Source organism: Dermacentor silvarum, chromosome 2 (genome assembly GCF_013339745.2).
Source record: "Dermacentor silvarum isolate Dsil-2018 chromosome 2, BIME_Dsil_1.4, whole genome shotgun sequence".
NCBI lineage: Eukaryota > Metazoa > Arthropoda > Arachnida > Ixodida > Ixodidae > Dermacentor > Dermacentor silvarum.
Window position 1 is genome coordinate 148,837,005 of NC_051155.1, and position 17,067 is coordinate 148,854,071.

Here is a 17,067-nt window from a genome sequence, read left to right on the forward strand (position 1 = left end):
ACATGCTACACATGCAATGCTGCCCGGATCGGCAGTGCAGCGCTAAGGTGTGTCCCCTTCGCACGCGCTGCCCACGGGCGAGCTTCTCATCAACAACCACCATTTCACACGCGCCTTCTCGTGGTCATCGAGTCTCTCTTCATGTCGGTCTACTTACGCCACAGCACACCTGCTTACTTAATCAGCTCATGTTTACTACAATTCACATTGCTACCAAAGCCGCTCACCTTACTTCGTATGATATTGCTGTGTTGCTATCGCATTCATTGCTTCGCCCTTAGGGCGAAACTGTGACATTTTTTTTCTACACGCGGACACCACCATCAGAGACTGAGCCCTTAACAGCTTTGCTGTAAAACTTGGTGGACGTTTAAGCTTCGCCTTTAAAAGTTGAACGCGATAGAATTCAAAGATCCCTGACTGCTTCTCACACTTCTCGGCAACTGCACCTTATGTAACCGTAATGTTTACCGGGAAACGCTGGCGGCAAACGCTGTGCACGAAGGCGACCTTTCTGGTAGAAACGCACCCTCTTGCGTGGGCCAATCCCGGAGGTAGTACACAGCCGCGCCAAAAATAAATTACACAATTTTCAGGTTTCTGCTATTGTTTCGCACTTTTAATATTTCAGTTTGAGAAGGTTTATTATAAAAGTCATGCACTGTCGGTGTTTTGTTTCATGACATTTGTTTGTGGGCTGTCATCTTCAAAATTCCGAGGAATAATTTTGTCAAAAATGTAAGACAAGGTGTGTCAATATATCCGCATATACCGGTGTAGAATGCTGTGGCAATATAACCGCATATGCCGCATGTCACATATCAAGGCGTGGTATATGTATGGTAGAGAGAGAGAGAGAGCTAAATATATACGGGATTATATACGGGATAGCTAAATATATACGGTGACATTGGGGTCGTTACGCTGTCGCGTTAAAATAATGTTTTCGCACCTAGGCCCCGGGCGCCACCTTCGATCTCAAGATATGTTCTCTTCCCGGGCTTGTATACTGTCAAAAACGCCCCTAAGAAAATTGTTCGTAAGTAAAAATTTCAACCAATCCTGGTGCTCATTTCGCTCAGGGACGAAATAAAATATCTTGGCTACTTACTCAGTAACACGTAAAAAGTGCATGTACAGTGAATACCTTCTTGAAAAATGGCTGCTAAGGAAATGGATAGTAACGAAGACCATTGCGGCTGGCATCGGTATTCGGGAGAGTTCTCGTGGAAGCGGGGTCACGTGCGTAAACGTAATGACATACCGGCACTGCTGCTGTTCAGGTTTGTCCAGCTGCCACCACGAGCTCTCGCGGCCCGTACTGTCCCAGGTGCGACCGTGCATGTCCAAGGAACGCGCTGTTTGCCTGGCCACCTTGAGCCCGAGCCCCGCAAAGGTCATGGCACTCGAGCCATGCCGAAAGTACGATGGAGGGAACAGTGCCGACAGGCTGAAGCGAAGTTCGTTCAATGTGTACAGGTATCGCACACTTCCCGACTGCCACCGGTACCTGCCGAAAGGGAGAACATCGGCGCCCACAGGTCTTGATTCACACAGGAGCCAATTTGATAAATGTGTATTACCGACGCATCATCACCCAAAATGAGCAAATATTAGGCTTGAATAAGGAACAAGCACGGACAATGACAATGACCCTTGTCACTGGGCGCTGTCTGTGGCGTACCCATCGTTGCGCTCACTGCATGCGAGACACACAAGACAGGATGGGTGCTTCCTTGCTGTCCTTGGTCTACGTGCGTTGTTTAATTAGTGCTGGTAAGCTAGAAGGACCGCGCGGAAGTTCAAACGTAGCCCCTCAAAGTGTTGTAGCCCGAAGGGCGATGCGTACAATATAGGGACGACGTCATCAGCCCCGACGTTACGAATAATACTGTCAAAACTGTGGCACTGCCCCACGGCATCACCACTTGTCTCGCAATCTATGGTAAGTGAATGCTTTTTGTTTCTGTATATCAACAGGAAAGACGGTTACAGTTGAAAAATGCTGTGATCATGCACCTTGACGAGGCAACAGCTTCATCATGAAAACTGGACACGGCTGTTTACACGTTTGACGCGTATGTTCTAGCGGGGAGATGTGAATATAAATCAAAAAGCACATTAGTAGGGTGTGATAGTGTGATTTGAGTGGAATCATCGCGGCAGGGAGATAGCACAAGGACGGGTATCGCTGATTCCTATCTTCGAATGCCTTCGATAAGGGTACCGCATCACTGGCTTCTGAAGCGTTTACGCGAATATAATTCATGTTCCCATCAACCCTGCGGTATTACTTAAAAGTCAGCGTATTCAAGGTTGGCAGTATGTCACAGCGAAACATTTAGCAACAGAAACAATTGTTACAGAAAACCCCAGAGATACCGCCCTTCAAACGGCCTCACAAGTCTCGCGAAATTGTACGCATATATATATATATATATATATATATATATATATATATATACTCATAGGCACTGGTGGGTTGAGGACGAACGTACGAAACCACGAAACTTTATGCACTGCCGTTGCTTGCCCGACAAGAGCTCGCCAACATATGATTGCACAGAGTAATTACTCACTGGTGTCACTCATGACTGCCCCGAGTCGCAGAGAAACAAACGCTACGCATTTCCACATCCGTCTACAGGCGTTTGCCCACTGCAGTGACTCAGCGCGAGTGCCATTCTGCTGAGAAGTGGTATAGATGGGTGGTTTGATACCGGTCTGCAACAGCTAGCTTACAACGAGAGCTCAGCATGGAACTCGTTGTGTAACGACATAACTTTTGCCGTCGCTTTGGAACCCGACGCCTATAATCGAGCCCGACTCAAAAAAAAGGAAAAAAAAAGAATGGCTGACTTTTCAGCAATTCTGCTGTTTTATGTAAACTAGAAATACCAAACACCACTATTTTCAACAACGCCACACAAGACTAAACAAAGTGGCACAGGGAACCACTTTTGTTACCACCGCCGTCTTTGTGAAACTACCTCATTCATTGAGTGCTAATTCGTTAAAAGGGATAGAACTACCTCAATATCAATTAAGTGCAATAAGGCCGCTTCTAGGCATTCATGTGTCAACGGCTCCAGCAAATATATTCGAAAAGATGGTGCACCCCTAACAATTAAGCGCTTCTGTCTTACCCGACAAACATCGTTTGCATTTCCCCAAGATTAACATAGGAGCTCCTTACCTCGACGTCATCAGACGCTCGTAGTGCGGAATTGCGAGAGCCGCCCTGAGAGCCTTCTTCGACTGGATCCAGGACTCGAAGACACTTGCGGACTTCTCCGAAAAGTTGGCGTACAGCGCATCTAGCGCAGAATCAACCTGTAGGTAAGGATCGAATGGCCATATCCAGTAACTCCACGCCAATGAGTTGATCTTCGCCACAGCCTCTGTCTTTGTAAAATCAGGTATCGCCGTCGACGCCACCACGTGGTCGACAAACGCCATCGACGTCTTTTCCAGCACCGTCGTCACCTTCCACTTCTCGCCGGCATTGAACGCGTCTCGAAAAATGGGCGCCGCCTGCGCTATGCCGAATGATTCTTGCGCCGCGACGAAGCACAAAACATTCGTTTCGAGCTTACCAGCGGTGCTTGACGGTGCCGGGAAGTCAAAGTCGGCGTTCACCATCCAAGCGTATGAATACGAGAATGTCCATCCAACGACGTCCAGCACTCTCGTAGCAGGAAACAATCCAACAAGATGACCGAGTCGACTGAATCGGTTCTTGCGCAGAAAGAGCAGCTTCGTAGCATTGGAGACATTGCTATGGCACTGCTGAGATGCTTGTCCAGAAGTCTCGACCAATCAGTCACTGACAAGACGTTTCCGAAAACATGTGTGATGTTACTGAGTGGCACCAGGACATCGAAGCCATCACGTCTGTCTTCGTCTTGGTCCGTGCGAAGCACGATTGCTCTGAAAGCTGCTTCGTCCAGGAGCAACACCTTTAGGGCTGCGTCGCTCATGGAAACCTTGCCGCCGCTGAGATAGAGAGCCACCTGCCGGACGGTGTTATCATACGTCACATCGTCGAATAGCGCCAGCTGTTCCAAGCGCAGGACGACCAGGTCTCCGGGCTCCCCGATGACGACTAAAGGAGTGCCGTCGTGCCAAGCTGTTTGGGACACGACAATGTCGAACCAGAGGCCCACTCTCCAGTTGACGGCCAAATCTAGGACGACGTCTAGAACGTCGAAAAGAGTGGTGTTTCTTGAAGATGCGGCACTAAGCGGCCACATGATTCCGCGATCTTGCATGAATGCCCGGAAGTCATCCGAAGCAGCGTATCGGTTTGATTCCATACATCTGGTCACAGCGGCAAAAGCCTTGGTCGCTGCAGCATACCTTTGGTTTGCCGCCCGGAAGGTCTGCAGAAAATGAGAGCAAGAACATTGGGAAATCACGTTATTCTTCAGTATATTTATTTTACTACCAATTTTGTTAACTCCTCTTTAAATCACCGTGAAAAGGGGGTTTGTTTTCATTGCCTGCACCCACCAGGCATCCCACGTACTGTCACATGATATATAAAGAAAGGGTAAGTCCACCCTACATTTTGCCTATACATTAGGAGCCAGACAAACACCAAATTCAACGAGAAAATTCAGTTCGTGACAATTTAGGCTGGTGTGGCTCGAACTTCCTCTAAATACTTCTAAATATTGCCGCGCCTGTATTCCAATGAGGAAGAGGACAATGCGAGTATGCATCAGCATTTTTATCAAGGCGCAGTGAAGAAGTCCCGGTAGCACGCAGTATTCAAAAGACGACCTGCTGCTGTTCCTTTTGATCAGTGCTCTGCGACCTCTGTTTTTGACGTTGCGACACGGGTGGAGGTGCTGGATCCTGCAACCTCATGCGGGCTACCCCTATCGGGACCCGTACACCCAGTCCGGAAGCTCCACCTCTCGTAACAACTCCAGTCCGCCAATTCCGTCGGTGCTTGCTCGGCCTGAGCCCGGAATTTACTCCCGTTGCAACTCCCACCAGCATGGCAGTTCCTACACTATCGGCGAATCTCCCTCCTTCACAGACGGCGACGAGCCATTCCAGGTGACTCTTGAACAGTCTCGCGTTTCCACAATCTTCCATGGCGATGCTTTTGAAGATGTCGAGGATTGGTTCGATCAGTACGAGCGTGTCGCTTTGGTCAATCGCTGGAACCAACAATAAAAACTCGTCCATGCTTATTACACGCTAGAAAACAGCACTCGCTCATGATACGAGAACAGGGAAGCGAGCTTCCAAACGTGGGGCAATTTTCGGCGTCAGCTCCTCGATACATTCTCAAGCTCGGACCGGAATCATCATTAGCCTACATTTTATGTTCATTGCAGGACGAAGGCCTCTCCCTGCGATCTCCAATTACCCCTGTCTTGCGCTAGCGTATTCCAACTTGCGCCTGTAAATTTCCCAACTTCATCACCCCATCTGGTTTTCTCCCGACCTCGACTGCGCTTCCCTTCTCTTGGTATCCATTCTGTAACCCTAATGGTCCACCGGTTATCAATCCTACACATTACATGGCCTGCCCAGCTCAACTTCTTCCGCTTAATGTCAACTAGAATATCGGCTATCCCCATTTACAGTGGCTAGAATGGGGAAGTGTGCCGAGCGACAAGCAGCGCCTATGGGGCGCATTGAAGCCGCCGGCAGGGAACCGCGAGGGGGCGCGCGCTGTCGTTGACACGTCGCCCGATGCGAGTCGCGCCTGCTCTGCTGCTTCAGTGACGCCGCCCGCCCTGACCTGTGGGAAGTTACGCTCGTTTCTTTTTGTGCTGCAGCAAGTCTATATGTGTACTAATGGTTCGAAAACATTGTTTCGTATCTGGATGATACTATCGTACTGCTGCCCAATTTTTGCTTGCCGTGAACTGTCTTAGTGTCAACGATTTGGTCAAAGCTCCCAGCAGTGGCAACTGTGAAGGGGGCGATCTGACACTTCTCATCAGCATTGAAGATGCAGACCATGAACTGGACGCACTGCTGGATAGTGGGAAGGTTGAAGAAGCTTCGCACATGATAAAGAAGTCCACAATGCTTTATTTACGCAGTATATAGCGCAGAAGCACACGGACGGTGAAAGCAACAGACGGAACACGGCACTAAGAACTAAGTGTTTATTAGACGAAAGCAGATATATGTATACTTATATATATATATATATATATATATATATATATATATATTATGACCACACAAAAGGAATGTACAAGGAAGACACACAAACAAACCAACCTAGCGAGTTCAACTGACACAGGCGCCTAACGCAACAAACACTCAGTTCTTAGCGCTGTGTCCCGTCTGTTTCTTTCGCCGTCCGTGTGCTTCTGCGCTACTCTGTAAATAATGTCGTACCAACTAGCCCACCAGTCTGTCGTTTTGAATCCGCAATGCTACCCGGCCATGATTACCCTGAAAAGATGAGCGACTCGCGGCTAGTCTTCTGCATGACAGGGTAAATACCATGTAGTCTGTGTGCAAGAAATGTTTTGACGAGCTCCTTGTTGCCACCGGCAAAGCCATCGAACAGGTGGCGATGTTCACCAAATTTTGCGTCAATGGGGGCCGCCTCGTTCACCCTTCGGAGCAACTCTTCTCATCTGTATAGACGTCGTTGAAGCCACTATTTTCGATGTGGTTCAGTTACAACGAGCTGCACAGTGACAGTTTGGAAGAGCTTTTCTACTGTCTACACAAAAACGACGTCATATTGGGCTGTCCACCGCATGGCCCCAGCCTTACCAACCAAATTACAAAATTATTTTTGGTCATCCGTTTTCCCTTCTACACGAAGCACTCAACAAAGAGAGAGTCTTCCAGTGAAAAGAAGCAGCACCTGAAGCTTAGTTGCGTCACTTAGCAGAGAATAACATAAGGCTGACAACGTTCTGTTTTGACCTGTTTGTGAACAATTTAAAAAAAAAATTTTCCTCGTGAGATAAAAAGCACCAACTTAGGTGCGTCGCGTAGAAAAAATAATCGATAACGGAGAATGGTTTGTTTTAAACGGATTGTGAGCCACTCTTCAAAAAGGTCACAGTTTCGCCCTAAGGGCGAAGCAATGAATGCTATAGCAACACAGCAATGTCATACGAAGTAAGGTGAGCGGCTTGGTAGCAATATGAATTGTAGTAAACATGAGCTGATTAAGTAAGCAGGTGTGCTGCGGCGTAAGTAGATCGACATGAAGAGAGACTCGATGACCACGCGAAGGCGCGTGTGAAACGGTGGTGTTGATGAGAAGTGCTGCCCGTGGGCAGCGCGTGCGAAGGAACACACCTGTAGCGCTGCACTGCCGATCCGGGCAGCATTGCATGTGTAGCGTGCGTTGGAAAATGTGGCCCGACTATTACTAACTGTGGTGTGAGCGCGCACAAACAAACATGAATAGATCACACTGAATGAATGAAGACAATGACTGTCAAAACGCTGGCAGCAAGCGCATATATGCCGCAGCGGGCGAAGGTACGTGCGGTCTATCGCTTCAACGGAAACTCAGCGGCGAATGCACAGCGCATAAAGGTCAGAGCCGTGTGGAGAGAAGAGACGGTGCGAGCGAGTGACGAGCGAGTGACGAGCGCGGTTGTTGGCAGAGTAGAAATGCCCCCCCCCCCCCCCCCCCCGCTCCTTCCGGCGCTCGCTTCCCGCTTCCTTGCTTGCGCGTGGAAGATTGAGTGCGTTCGCTCTCCGTGACAGCGTGCGTCCCCGCACGCTTCCGCTCGGGCATATGGCGCGCGGCGAAGATTTTATCTATACGGAACGTCACGGCGACGACGACGGCGACGCCGACGGCAGAAATCCGGTGGAAGTGTCCATATAATTGCTATCGCAATAAAATTAGTTTGTGTAAACAGTGCGTCAAGAAATAAAATGTTTGCTTCCGAGTTACCACTGGGAATTTTCTTGCTTTGCGTTTGATAAGGCGTCAGCCGGAGTAAATCGTCTAAAGCAAGCTACATTCCCATCGATGTGCGCTCAATTGGATTGTTACCTTGGCGCCTGTGAATTACGAAAGGGCTAGCATAGCCACTCTATCAAAATTTACCGCCATGCACGAGCGAGTATATTACGAAGCTTTCTTTCTTTGTTATTGCATATTCAGCTGCGCGCGCGGACGATCGTATTCCACGCAGCGCGCTTGTAGTGCGGCTGCTAGCTGCCGTCGCGGCCGACGTGTAAGTAGGGTGCCTCGATGCCAGCGCTGCCGTTCAGGGTGGTGCCATCCTTTGACCGCACCCGCGCCGCCGCTTTCTCGCTGCGACGCCATCTTGAGTCACAGCGAGCGGTTGCGAGTGCTTGGTGCCGGTGCTTAGTTCGAGACACAGTGCGCGCGAATGCCTCGCTGACGCTTCTACTTGCTGGACAGTGTTCAGCTGCATGAATGAAAAGCTTGTCAAGTGCATCGAGTCGACATGACGGGCTGTTGTGTTCCCAAGTGCACCGGATCGACGCGTAAAGGGCTTCGTTGTTTACGCTTCCCCCGGGACCCAGAGCGAAGGAAGAGATGGGAAGCCCAAGTAAAGCGGTATCACTGGAAGGCAACGGATAGCTCCTACATTTGCGAGGTAAGTGTCAAGAAAGTTTAGACTATCGCATCGTGTTCTTTATAAATAAGAAAGTATTCTCTGATCCTCGCTCACGTACCTACGTTCGCTCACGAACTAAGCAATGCACCGATGCTGAGTAGCCTATGGTTTGCGAGCGCGCGTCGCATAGGCTTTTGCCGTTTTGATCAGCGCAGTCTATGCGAGTAGTACCCTTATTTTAAGAACTGACGAAAATGCTTCGCCGCGAAATAGCCTTACATTAGCTACAAATCGTCATGTAAACCACCTATTTTACTTTTTCACGGGAAGCACACATCGTGTGTCTCTTGTTTCTTTTTTTTTCCCTCAGTTTCTTTTTTGGCTACTCGTTATTGGGGACTAAAGAACACAGTGCTTCTTCTGGGGAGAGCGGCTGTTGTGTACGTGTCAAGCGAAGCATTGTGATTTTCTCTATTCTCGGCAGATATCTTGCGGATCTCAGGTTGTTACGTTATATAGCTGATTTTTTAGACGAATATATTTGTAGCGTGGTGCTCGTAAGCCGATGGTCATTCGTGCTCATTCCCGATCGTAGTGGGTACTGTGACGGTCTTTAAATGCCTGTGCACGGTATGCCCAGGTGTAGTAGAGTTAAGGGACAACATGGGACCAAAATGTTTCGGCGCTTTCTGGCATGGTGTCTGTTGTAGCGTGTGCATTTCTTCGAAACGTGTGAAGCGAGGTAATACAGCATTACATCTGCGAAAATTTATTTTTAAGCACTGTAATGGGTTCTCTGTATTTACAAGGCAAATTTCATATCAATAATCACTTTTGTTGTTTTACTTTTACTTAGAAACACTTTGAAGAGGACCAGTACGAGGGAAATGGACAGGATGGGCGCCGTCTGTTAAATTCAACAGCCCTACATCATGATGGACTATATTTTCGAAGTGAAAAATATGGCGAATCTGTATTTGACTGTCTTAGTTTCATTTACGGTTTTTGTACGCGATATGTATGCATTGTTGTTTATTTTTTCAATGTAGTTATCAGTGTTCTAATGGTTATTTATAAAATGTTCTGTACTCGCCATCGATGTGTTTGGCTGATGCGACGTATTCGATGTTAGCTGATGTATTCTGAATGGATATCTTGATTAATATTACCCGCGGTAGCGTTTTCTTGTTTGCATTCTTGTTTTCGATTTATATTGTGTGTAATAAGGTTGATGTACTCACTTGAACCCCCCTTCCCCCATGTAATGAATAAATTTAATAAGAACTCTCACTATCCCGAATTGTGTGTCGAGCCTACCTTGCGAATTTTTTTTATCTCGTCTTTCAAGATAACCTTCAGGCGCCACACAGTACATATAATTTTTCATGTACATATCTCTTTCATGATTGATTGTACTAGACATTATCAGTAAATGTATTTTGTGCATCGTTTGGTTTCTTGTGTGTACTACGCAAGATTGACACAGACAAGTTCCGTTACAAGTTTTCTACAGCACTAATTAAACCTTATTTTCACATCGCAGTTATTTTTTCAATAGCTTAATCCTGTCAGCACACAGTTTTGTGGGCAAAAAAAAGCAAAATTGCGCGTCGATATCGTCAAATAATTGCTACGAACGCGAAGCGCACGCGCAACGCAAGGGAAACTATACCGCCGTGCGCGAGTGGCTGGCTACGGTAAAGGAGGCGTGACGTGTAAACCAAAATACAACAGCGAAAAATAAAAACTTCCACACACAGGGGGTCGCAAACCTTATATACCAAGCATCGAAGCGCAAAAAAAATAGTGCGTATTTCAAACATACATACGGCATGTTAAATGTAAATTGAATTAGGCAACTTGGGGCATGTTCCCGGCGCCATACATTTACGTCTTGGACCTTCGACGAGTTAACGGCTATTGGTTATAAAGATGTGCAGATGCGATACCGATAAAAAAATCCTCATCAAGGCAAAGCACTTGGAAGTGCGCCGCGAGTAACACTATTTATGAACGCAAGCATAGCTGAGTCTGAGCTTGTGTGACTCAATATGGCGGCGCCAGCGGGGTTATCTCCACCCTGGACGGCGGCGCTGGGCATCGAGGCACCCTACGTATGTACGTGTAAGCGTGTGTCAGCACCACCTGGCGATTTCCTCCCAAAGGGGCACGCGCGAGCCGGAGAGTTCAACACACTTCCCCATTTTAACCACTGTACTCGTTTGTTCTCTGATCCATACCGCTCTCTTCCTGTCTCTTAACGTTAGTCCTAAGATTTTTCGTTCCATCGCTCTTTGTGCGGTCCTTAACTTGTTCTCGAGCTTCTTTGTTAACCTCCAAGATTTTGCCCCATAAGTTAGCACCGGTAGAATGCAAGGATTGTACACTTTTCTTTTCAACGACAGTGGTAAGCCCCCAGTCAGGATTTGGCAATGCCTGCCGTATGCACTCCAACCCAATTTTATTCTTCTGTGAATTTCTTTCTCGTGATCAGGGTTTCTGATCGGGGATTCTCGTGAGCAATTGACCTAGATAAACATACTCCTTTACAGACTCTAGAGGCTGAATGGCGATCCTGAATTCTTGTTCTCTTGCCAGGCTATTGAACATTATCGTTGCGATTACGCACAACTTATTGAGGCTCGCGTATAAAAACCCAACGAAACCGTCGCCATGTATGCGGAGGATATGGCCCGTCTGTTTCGCCGAGCTCACCCCGATATGATTGACGCAAAGAAAGTGCGTCATCTTATACGAGGAATTAAGGAACCGCTGATTGCAGGCCTTGTACGAAACCCGCGAACAACAATAGACGAATTCCTCAAAAAAGCCACTGTCATCAAGCGGGTACTTCAGCAACGTTGCCGCCACTTTGACCGCCTGCCCAACGACACACCAATAAGCGCCGAAGCTCAGAATGTGGACTAGACTTCTTCACAGAAAATGATTACAGACATTCTGCGTCAAGAGGTGCGAGCCCTCGGTGTTCCTCCCACGGAGTCGCCTGTCGTTTCTGTTGACGAAGTCGTGCCCCAGGAGTTGCGGCAAGTCTTCTCCTCACCACCTCCATGTCCAGAGAGACGTCCGTTCAACTATGCCGACGTGGTCCGACGTCCTCCCCCTTCACTGCTGGTAGCGCAATTTCAGCCATGGTCTATTCCTGTACCGTGGTGGCAGCGGGAGTCCGTATTGATTTTATGTTTGTGAATAATCATCCCGAACCACGCCGACCGCGCAAGCCCTCCGCGTGGCGCAACGCGGTAGTGAACAAAAGTGAATTTCTCCAAGTAAAATCTGGTAGAAAAGTCGTAAAATACGACTTAACCAGAACCTACAGACGTGATAGCGTCGGACTGTAACACAAACCTCTTTTCCAGCATTTCTTCAATTCTTACAGCGGCGCGCCGCGGTTTCCACCATCCAGATGGCGCTCGCCTCCTCGGCAGCCGCGCGCGGAGGCGAAGTTGAACAAAAAAATTGTCGGAGTTTCACCCGAAAGGCGAAGGATCAATTGCGATTGCAAATTAGTAGAGAGCTATACGGAGTAAGGATAGTAGTTTTATCAGCTGTACAAACTATGGACATGCAGCAGCACCAGCAACGCGCAGCACTGTTGTCGACGCCGTGGGCGTTTTGCCCGCGTTCGCACTGAACGCGCGCGGCGTTTTTATATAAATACGCATTTGGTGCCGCAGCTAAACGTCGCCTCCCCTCCGTCCCTCCCGTCCCCCCACAGCCTTTCGTGACGGAAAAAGTCGCGTTTGCTCTCTATATACGGAAAGGAGGAAAGAGACGCTTAATTCTGCAGCCCTTCAGGGAGCACGGCGCAGAACGCAACGTTACTATAGTAACGATGGCAGAACGCGCGTTTGGTCTCCGACGAGCTTTCGCTCCTCGCGCCCTTTCACTCGCACATACAGCGTCTGGAGCGCGGCGACGATTTCATCGCCGGTGACGTCATACGGAATCTCACGGCGACGGCGACGACAGAAATCCGCTTTGGAGTGTCCATATAATTGCTATCACAATAACATTTAGAGCCTTTCCACTACTTTGAAGATGGAAACCAGCGAGCATGTGACTATGGTGGGTCTGATGCAGGAGATATTGCCCCCCACAATGAGAATAGGCTTATCGTCGTTGAGCATCACCCAACCGAACATCTCTATCATGAACGTTCCGGTTAAGAAATTCGCATTGAAACCTGGCTGTCGAAACGGGGAAGTTGGCGCGAGCGTTGCCGAGGCGTGCACCACCGTGGTCGGGTTCCTGGAGGGCAAGACGACGCCGACGTTTGGCCTCAACATCGCACTCCCTCAACTCGGGGTCCGTGCTCTTCGCTGACGCTTCGCCTGGGCTTCGGAAGCCCTCACGCTAGAATCAGCACGTCGACGACGAACCCTTTCCCAAGCGCGTTCGCGGCGGCGTTGCTCAAACGCGTCAGGACACGACGTCAGTTGCTCATGAATGACTCACCCCCTTAAGCAATGACTCATGCGCCTGTAAATGCGACCTTCCCATTACGACGACAGAATAGAATTGAAATTCTTCGCTGGAATGATTAGCGGCCACACAGCCATCTGTGGTAGCAGACGACGACGACGGACGCGAGAGCAGTGAAACGAGCACAAACCGAAGTGCGCCAACGAGCCAGCTGCAGAAGACGACGACGACGCTCGTGCCAATGCTGATGATCATAGTTTTTTTCTGAGCCTCTGAGCGTGGACACGATCCTGGAGGAGTATCCCTTAACAGCTTCGCTGTAAAAAGCTGCCAGTTGCCGGGAAGCCTGATAAGCAGCCAGAGATCTTTCAGTCCTATCACGTTCCATTCTTTAAAGCGAAGTTTAAGCGTCCTCCACGTTTTTTTTCTTCTTTTTAGTGCTTTTTGACAAACAGGGTGCCCATACATCCTCTGCTATCGTTTTAGGAGCTTTTAACAACGTAGGTCAAGGCCTTGTTTTTACGCATAAACTCCTGATGCCACAGGCCTGCAGTTCTTAGATTTAAAGCTGTCTTTCGGTGTTGGTCACGTCTGCTCGGCTCATTAACCGCATGCCTTGAAAATACTGCCTCATGATTCGGCACATTCTAAGGTGGTGAAGCGAGCAGTACACATGCTGTGCTTGCAATCGGGTCTCCGCAAGTTGTGGACGCACCAAATGCGGTCTAGTTTCTCAAACCAGGCATGCAGCTCTTTGGCAGCTGGTTTCCCTTCCACGGTCGTCAACGCTGTAGCCTAGTTGGCCTAGTCTCTGCTGCAAAAAGTCAAGCTTCGAACACGAAGGGCAAGAGCGGAGATCCAACGACCGAAGTTGAGGCCGGAGGTTATACCCTATGTTCACAAAGGGTCGCACAGCCTTAAAAAAATGTCGCAGTTTCGCCCGAGAGGCGAAGCATCAATTGCGATAGCAAATTAGTAGAGAGCTATACGGAGTACGGATAGTAGTTTTATCGGCTGCACAAACTTGACACATTCGCTTACTAACTGAATTAACAAGTGTGGTGTCAGCGCGCACAAGCAAATATGAATTGACTCGAAGACCGCCGACAACCACTGTCAAAACGGGGGCGTGGGGAAGCGCGGCCCCCGCAGCGAGCGACAACGTCTATCGCTTCAACGGAAACTGAGTGGCATACGCACGGCGCATACAAAGGTCAGAGCCGTGTGGAGACCGCTTTCAAGAAACGGTGCGCGCGACAACACCGACAGCCGGCACAGGCGCAAAGTACAAGAACGCATTTGTTGGCAGAGTAGAAGCCGCTCCCCCCCCCCCCTCCCTCCCTCCCGCGCTGCCTTCCCGCTTTGCTCCTTTCACGTGGGAGATTGCGTCGCCAGTTGCTCTTGCGCCCGGTTGCAAGATACGCATTTGGTGCCGCAGCACAGCGTCGCCCCCCCTCCCCCTCCTTCCCATACCCCCACGGCCTTTCGCGCGACGCGTTTCCTCTCCACTGTGCGTTCGCTCTCCGTGAAGGCGCGCGTACCCCGCGCGCTTTCACTCGCACACAATGCGCGCGGCGACGATTTTATCCCTCTTGAACTTTATGCGGAACCTCACGGCGACGGCGACGGCTGAAATCCGCTTTAAGTGTCCATATAATTGCTATCGCAATAAAAGGTTTGCAAACCGTTATGGTACGAGTACACATCTTGTTTTCTCTGCGCCCAACAAGCTTTCGAAGCTGTGCCCTCGAGTTTGCTAGGCATGACAAGTCCTTTCTTATGCCGCAGTAGGCATGAGAAGCCATTTTTAAAATGCTCTAGAGTTGTTGTCTATGCAATCTCCTCGCCTTGCGGGCAGTCGTATATCGGCCAAACCGAACGTTGCGTGAATGACCGCTTAAGGGAACATGTTCAAAAAAAAGGAAGATAAGGGCGCACATATGGTGGCTCATGTTACCGCACCTGCGTGGGATGCTCGATTTTCGGAGACAACTATTCTAAGGTAACTCTTCCTGTAGACATACGCTGGAGGCCTTCTTTATCAAGAACAGAGATCGGCGTGCAAGGGCTCATTCGCACTAGGCCGACACGACGCCAATTTTGGTCTGCCGACTGTTTGCGGCAGCGTTTTCTGTACTGTAAACTGCTGTCGCCAACAGTCGCCAAAACAAAAATTGGAGGACGCTTAAGCTTCGGCTTTAAGAGTAGAACGCGACAGCGTTATCGGGACCCGTTCGCATCGCATCGTTCACACCCAGAAAGTAAGCTTCATTCACTGCAACACAGAAAGTGCGAAAGCCAGCCGTAGCTTACGCCGATCCGAAGCTAACACCGATCCCCTTAAAGTCTGCTTCACTTTTAAATAGAAATGCATTGCTGGGAAGACGTTCCTCCAGGGCAATATAAGTCGTCTTATATTAAAATGTGAAGGCCCTAGAACCTTTTGTTATTATTTTAATAGTTGTTTGCTATTGCCCCGACGCGCGCAGGTGTCCGAAAAGCATTTCTTACCTGCCGTAGAGAGCCTACATACAAGCGCTGTAAAACAGCACTTGCATGTAGGCTCCCTAACCAGCCGAGGATGCCAGCGCCATCTGGATAATATTTCCGCAAATGGGCTACCCGAGTCACGGCCGGGCTCGACTGGCGCGCGCGCTCGCTTCTTACGGCCTTCTCACCCGTCGGAGAAACAATGGGAGAGTTTCTCAGCATGTTTTGCCACCCGTCGGCGGTAGAGGCGCTGCGACCCTCACCCTTCCTATGGTGCCTCGATGCCCAGCGCCGCCGTCCAGGGTGGAGACAACCCCGCTGGCGCCGCTATATTGAGTCACACGACCTCAGACTCAGCTACGCTTGCGTTCATAAATAGTGTTACTCGCGGCGCACTTCCAAGTGCTTTGCCTTGATGAGGATTTTTTTATCGGTATCGCATCTGCACATCTTTATAACCAATAGCCGTTAACTCGTCGAAGGTCCAAGACGTAAATGTATGGCGCCGGGAACATGCCCCAAGTTGCCTAATTCAATTTACATTTAATATGCCGTGTGTATGTTTGAAATACGCACTATTTTTTTTTTGCGCTTCGATGCTTGGTATATAAGGTTTGCGACCCCCTGTGTGTGGAAGTTTTTCTTTTTCGCTGTTGTATTTTGGTTTACACGTCAAGCCTTCTTTACCGTAGCCAGCCACTCGGCCACGGCGGTTAGTTTCCCTTGCGTTGCGCGTGCTCTTTGCGTTCGTTGCAATTATTAACACGAAAGTGTTTTATGCCGGGGTCCACCAAGACTTCACTGACGTATTTCCGTCACGGAAATACGTCACACGAACATACACGAACATAATACAAAGAAAGAAACCAGAAGAAAAAGTTCCACAAACATGCAAAATTTGGAAATCGAACCCACGACCTCTCGGTCCGCGACGATAGATCGCCGAGCGTTTAACCCATTGCGCCACAAACGCATTAGCAGACAGCTACACAGAAGCGCCTTATATATCTAACACTCCTCCGTGTACCCGCGCTCTTGCTCGGGGCGGTGCCGCCGCCTACGAGCAGAAAAGAGAAGTACTGCATTATGACACTAACGCGCACCGACAGTGAACGCTTCGGTGGTCTCAGCACTAGGACGCCTCGATGCCAGCATTCGAAGGGACGCTGGCATCAAGAAGCACTACCAACCAGGTGGCGTTCACCGGTTCACTACCAACCAGGTGGCGTTCACTAGGTGGCGTTCACCGTACTCAGCACAGCGGAGCGTGGCCTCCGCAATTAGCTCTGAAAATGTTTCTGAAGTTGATCGCGGAGGCTGCAATTACGACGCGCTGTACGCGCTGATTTGACTCGGTGACGATTCAGTTACGTTCTTTGTCTTGCGCGTTGTATTAGTGTGTCAGTTACGTGCTTCGTCTTTCGCGTTGTGCTAGCGTGTGCAGCGTAGTGCAGCTTCCATATGCACGACGGTTGCTCATGGTCATCGACGTTGGTAGTCGTGATGGAGGAGACGTGCCACCAGGCGTCAGCGTGGGTGCATCAACGCCTAAGGGCGCTTTAGCCACAAAACACCAATAGACATTATATAT

General features: G+C 49.3%; 1 protein-coding gene across 1 annotated transcript in view; it reads right to left on the minus strand.

Annotated features, from left to right (window-relative positions):
• LOC119440463 (endothelin-converting enzyme 2-like) overlaps nucleotides 1-17,067 on the minus strand; it is a 48,430-nt gene that overhangs the window by 18,110 nt on the left and 13,253 nt on the right. The window contains exons 4-6 of the mRNA XM_049662929.1: nucleotides 3,832-4,382; nucleotides 3,197-3,727; nucleotides 1,265-1,510 (exon numbers count right to left, since the gene is read on the minus strand). Of these exons, the coding sequence (XP_049518886.1) occupies nucleotides 1,265-1,510; nucleotides 3,197-3,727; nucleotides 3,832-4,382 (1,328 nt within the window). The remainder of the gene's footprint in view (nucleotides 1-1,264; nucleotides 1,511-3,196; nucleotides 3,728-3,831; nucleotides 4,383-17,067) is intronic.